Source organism: Acomys minous (genome assembly GCF_964271855.1).
Source record: "Acomys minous genome assembly, chromosome: 13".
NCBI classification, from domain to species: Eukaryota; Metazoa; Chordata; class Mammalia; order Rodentia; family Muridae; genus Acomys; species Acomys minous.
The window spans coordinates 54,818,485-54,824,484 of NC_140495.1; the positions used below are offsets into that span (position 1 = coordinate 54,818,485).

The 6,000-nt window shown below is 47.9% G+C and overlaps 1 protein-coding gene across 1 annotated transcript in view; it reads left to right on the plus strand.

Moving 5' to 3' along the window:
• RFX8 (regulatory factor X8) overlaps positions 1 to 5,480 on the plus strand; it is a 62,380-nt gene extending 56,900 nt beyond the window's left edge. Inside the window, exon 15 of the mRNA XM_084755020.1 lies at positions 5,130 to 5,480. Within this exon, the coding sequence (XP_084611146.1) occupies positions 5,130 to 5,324 (195 nt within the window). The 3' untranslated portion in view covers positions 5,325 to 5,480. The remainder of the gene's footprint in view (positions 1 to 5,129) is intronic.
• The last annotated feature ends 520 nt before the right edge of the window (positions 5,481 to 6,000 follow it).

Genomic DNA, 6,000 nt, shown 5'->3' on the forward strand with positions numbered 1-6,000 from the left:
GGAAGTCTTTAACCTCAGTATTATTTGGTTTAATCTGTGTGGCCTAGAACCCAGGGCGTGCTTCAGACAGGGTGAACGGTACCCAACCTTACTTTGTCACTCGGTTGCTGTGGGCTAGGAAGGGACCGCTGGTCATTTTACCCTTAAACTCTGTGAAGCCTCTGCCGTTGGCTCATCTTTTATGTCGCCATTAGGTACAGGCCGTCTGCGCATCTTCATCTGTAGGACAGGCTGGTGCTGGCTTCTGTTAATGTTTAATCTAGCTCTGGAGGGTCCTCGTTATGGCATTTGAAATCTGACCCTTAAATTTGGGAGGAGGGGCATGCGTGTACTTTTGTGTGTTCTTGGTGTGTGTGTGTGTGTGTGTGTGTGTGTGTGTGTGTGTGTGTGTGTGTGTGTGTCCATCTTGGTTTTTTGAGACAGAATCTTTCACTGGCTGGCTAGCTAGTAAGTCATAGATCCCCCTGTTTCCATCCCTCACCAACCCCCCACCCCACGCCTGTGCTTTTCTCACACAGCTTCTAGGATTGAATTCTTGCCTGGCAAGCACCTCACTGGGTCGTTTCCACAGCCCTGATTCCTCAACCCCTGTATGCATTGGATGTTGGGTCACCATCCCTGGTTTTCCTTCTGTGTTTGCAGAGCCCCATCTAGAGATGGCTTGTGCTTACTGACCAGAAACAGGTGCGTTGCCACCTGTGGCTGTGCACATGAATAAGAAAACTGCTCATATCCGATAATCCGCAAAGTACAGCCCTTCCAGGGAACAAGTGTCCCACAGTACAAACTTCAGAAAAGCAGCAATGGGAGCCAAGGAAATGTCTTTCAGGTGACAGAGTCTGTCTGTCTGTCTCTGCTTAGACTTTACTTTTTCATCTTGCTAAATTCATCAGTCGGCTGTGTCTAAAAGCTTCCGTCCAGTGTCGTGAGAAGACAGAGGAGCTGTTGACTCCGAGCTCTGCTGAGATCTCCGGTAGGAGGAGAGGCCATGTTTTAAGCACATCTTCACTGTCTGTGGGGCACAGCTCTGGTCCCCTTCTCGCCGAGCATATTGCAATAGATCCTAACCAGCATGGTCTGACTTCTGGACTTCTTTAGGGACTGATTTCACTCTGCTTCACGTTAGACTCGTCAGTCTATGGAGTGCCATTGTGCACTCCAGCGTTTACCAGAAGTCCCGGGTTCTATAAAGCTAAGGAAAGATTTATCAGTTAATAGCCTAACTTAAGTGGGGCTTCTCTTTAGAATTTCAAATGCCTGGAAAAAGACAGGACATAAAAGGACCCTGGAGAGGAAGCCACCTTGTGGAAGGGTAAACAGTGTAGCCCTTCCAAAGATGGTGCCGTGGAAGCCATCCTGTTAGGGTGTACATCCCCGGGAGGGGTGTCTTTTGTGTGTGAGTGGATGTAATCAGTGGGTGAGGAAGTAGTGAATATGGAGCCCGCACCAGTCAAAGACCTGACTGCAAGTAGGAGCTGGGCCTCCACAGTTGAGGAAGAGTGGGGGGCCAGTGTTCCAGGAGTATTGACAGAAAGGAGCCCCAGGCCCCCATGGAGAAGGCGATACAGGAGGAGGATGACCCTCTACACAATGCAGGCCCATCTGAGACTAGTCTCGAGTATTCTGTAGAACCCAGCAGAACCACCAGCATCAGTGCTGGGCTGCTGGATTCAGTAAAAGTATGGACAGCAGCATGAGACTTTGTTACGGATAAAAAAATATCATTTGGGGACACTGATTAACACGATAAGGCACACTTGATTCAAGTCCACTGTGGTGGGTATGAGGACCACCCAGGACCGCCCAACAGGGTCTTGCTTGACTGTGAAAACAGAGTAAAGAAGCACCAAGGAGCAGTCAGAGAATGGAAACAACTAAAATGGGGCCATTAGAAGTCAGGGTGGTTCTGGGTAAATTAGCTTGCCAGGATTGTCCCTGATGGTTGACCATGGTGACCAGCTCTCTCCTGGGGAGTGGTGAAGGCTGAGGAACCATATATAGAGGGTGATAGATTATCAAAGGCGGAAGGATCTTCCCAAATTTACTAGAGACTTCCGTAAGTGCATAGATGGTTCTAGAAGAAGCACCAAAGTGAAGTTTGGCCATGCGGAGAATCTTGTCAAGTTTGCCTGCTGCCTTTGAGTCAGCAAGGTGATCAGTGAACCCTCACCTCCTGAGCCACAGTTGCACCAGGTGGAGATCAGGCAAAGAGCATTACGCAGCTTTGTGGGAGAGACGGTGTCAGCAGCTGTGTTACAGTGACACAACCGAGGCTTGCAGATGGTGCAGCAGCGGCCTTCCCAAGGCCACCCACGGAGAGCTCAGGGCTCGCACCTATACGGGATGCCTTTCCAGGGCTGACCTTCCCAGCATCCTCTGTTCACCCGTGGGATTAATTCTAAATTCGATGACTCAGTAAGTGTGCAAGCTTGCACACAGATTCCAGAATGTCACCTCTTCACATGTTACCTGAGAACCCAGAGCATCAGTTTAACTCCATACGATAAGGTTTAAACAGGCCAGTCATGGTAATATGCTTTAAAAATCCTAAGAACAACATCCAACCAACCACTAGTTCTAAGACTGAGACCTCTAGAGACATCTCTAGTCTATTCCCAGAGTCCCCACTAAGAGACGGAGTCCATTGCCGATGTAAACGCATAGGAATAGGAATTTACTGAGCCATCACGATGGGGTCTGTTCAGCTGTTTCAAGCTGCAGACCCCGAGAAACAGAGGCACAGGCCTTTTATAGGTTTTAGACAAAGAAATGAGTTTTACAGTATGTGATTGGTTGGCATTTGGGCAGAAAAGCTGCAAGCAGGGAGTTACAAGTCTTGGCGTTTGGTGGTTGGATAATGGGTGGACGGGCAAGTTAACCTGTGGACTTTTCCTGTGGAAAAGATTGGTTGAAGCAGTCACAGGGGGCGTTTAGGAACTTTTTTAGTTGGGGAGGGGTAGTGGAAATTTTAAACACAGCTGGCTGTCCTTGAGTCCAGCTGGACTCTGAGCACAGACTAACCCTGAGTCAAGTTGGACTCTTCAAGGTTTTTCCTGTCCCTGCCACATACACACACAGTGATCTGATGATATCTGTCTGTCCTTGGTTCAAGCTGGACCCTCTAGAAATTTACATGCTTTCACCTTAATGGGGGTCTTTAAGGGAGGACTGAGTAGGCCGACTTTTACATTTTCCAGACTTTGGCCTTAAGGGGGCTGGTTCCTTTATAGTCATTATTGGTATTTCTCCCACCAAGCTTCCTGCCTGGAGTACCTGCCCTTAACTCTCCCCCGAACCGCGTAGCTCTCGGAAGTTTATTACAATGGGGCTTGACTTTTGTTTAATTGGCGGAAACAATAGAGAAGATATTAAAAACGTAATTGAACTTCGTAATAAAGCAGCACAAGCAGATGAATGACAGATAATCCAAGGTAATGTGCATTAGAGATTAATTAAAGTCGCTCTGCTTCTTCACGCTTGCTGAATTAGCCGTAATGACTTAAACAAGCCAACACCGAAGTTACACGCCTCTAATTTTCATTGCATTCATTATTCGGCATGTGTGCTCATCACCAAGAAAAAAAGGGTACACACGCCACCACCCCCGCCTCCCGCGTCCCATCTGCTGAGAGTTAATGCCCCGTGCGCTGCACATCTGTGTCAGCCTCGCCTCATTCTCGGAACAATTTAGCGCTGCCCTGTGCCGAGGATAGCAACAGAAGTCAGCATTCCAGATCGACACATTCGTCTGTCAGTCTTGGGCACAGGGAAATGTTCCAAAAGTCTAAATGCCAAGGCATGTTTTTAAAAAGTCAGAGCTGTGGATGACATCAAATAAGGAAAATCTTTTTAAAAGACAAACTAGGTTTTTAATTTTCATGTTCTCAGAATTAAAGGTGTGTGGTGTGGTGTGTGTGTGTGTGTGTGTGTGTGTGTGTGTATGAGAGAGAGAGAGAGAGAAGAGGGGGTGAATTGTATCCCTGCTGCGGGCAAAGATAAAGATGGTTGGTTTGTTTAGATTTATTTATTTATTTGTTTATTTGTTTATTTATTTGAGACAGGGTTTCTCTGTGTAGCCTTGGCTGTCCTAGACTTACTTTGTAGACCAGGCTGGCCTCGAACTCACAGCAGTCTGCCTGCCTCTGCCGCCCGAGTGCTGAGATTAAAGGTGTGTGCCACCATGCCCGGCCTGTTACATTTCTTTTCATGCGGGGTGGGGGTGGGGTGCTCGTGTACAGGTCGGAGGACAGCCTGTGGGAATTGATTCTCTCCTTCTACCATGTAAATCTCAGGGATCAAACTCATCAGGCTTGGCGGCAACCACCTTTACCATCCATCCCACAAGCCCAGAGACAGATTTTTGAGGCATGCACACATGTATGTGTGTGTGTGGGGGGGGGGGAGTATTGTTAGCTGTTGGAGAGAGATGTTTTGTGAGTCTTGAAGTTAACATTTATTTTGTGCACATCATTGAAAAATATATTCATTTCTGGGGTATTTGTTGATTAAATCAGACCAGGATGAGATATTCATATCCACCCTCAAGTTATGCTCAAAGCTTTGCAATCTTCCCAGTCCCCCAAAGCTGAGCGGAAACACAGCCACGCCTCCCTACCTATTCCCTGTACCGTGGTGTAGGCAGGTCAGTGAGGGGAGGGGGGAGGGGGCGGGGAAAGGGAGAAGGTGTGTACATGAGCCATCTCACAGTGTGAGCCTCTGCAACCCTTTACTGCCAAGTCTAGTGTCAGTTCAACCAGAGGGGCAACTGTTTCCACAAGCCCTGCCCCCAACCTACTTTTATGTTTGAGGAATGGTAGAGGGGGTCTTTATGGGAGGGTGTCAGCTCCAGGATGTTTCTCAAAAACTGGAGAGCCTCACTCCCTTCCTGAAGGCACTTGACACGAGCCATCTCTCTTCCTTCGTCTCCAGACTGGGGGCGGAAGGGGGCGGACCTCCCAGAGAATCCGCCAGGAGACCTCGAGGATTCCCCTAAAAACCTGGGATCCCCGGGCAGGAGCAAAGTACCTGCACACGTTTCCTGTTAGGTCCCCAGGTGGGTGGATTCTGCAAACAGGACTAGTATAATGCTGTCCCTTTGTCTTTTCCTTTTAACTATGTCCCCCTGGCAGCTCATCCAAGTGTTGCTGGAAGACAAGGCCACCGAAAGCACAGTCAAACTCAGCCTCCCTGTGGGACAAGAAGCCCTCATAACCCTGAGCAATGGGCAGAGATTTGTGATTCACATAACAGATGTGCCGCAAAGCTCGGAAACTGTTTACTGCAGGAAAAGCAACGTGAATATGCAAGGTGCTTTGTTGGAATAGGGTGTGAGGACGCAGGCTTGGGATCTTAAAATATGTAGTAAGTCCTAAAGCTTTTGTATTTATCTGAGTTTCCTGTATATAGTAGATGAGGATTTTATGTTTGTACGTATTTTGAGGAATTGGTTTTGATCAAACTATAAACTAATTTGGAGAATACTTCTTTTGGCCTTCTGCTTTCCTTTCGGCTCGTCTTGGACAGTTCTCTTTGGGGATGGAACAGAAGACCAATTTAAGAAATCTCATTAGGAAGAGGAAGAAATGGTTAGGTTTCCAGAGAAAGGTACGGTTTGTAGAATACAAACTGGTGGTTCTCTTCCCCTTGGTTGTGACCCCATCAAAACAGAACGTGGAGAAAGCTCCATTAGGCTTGAAGAGCAGGAGGGCGCTTGCTGAGTTCTCTGTTAGGCTCCCTCCCGGGCACAGCCTGGGGTGGCTCCACACCTGCTCTCCACCCCAGTTTCAGAGTCTGAGGTAAAGTCGCAAATTCAAAAACGTCTACAAGTGCCGATGTTCCTCTTATGACGCACAGTCGTGAAAGGTGTTGAAACATTGTGTACACTGCTATACAGACACACTTTGTGTACACTGCTATACAGACGCACTTTGTGTACACTGCTCTACAGACACACTTTGTGTACACTGCTCTACAGACGCACTTTGTGTACACTGCTATACA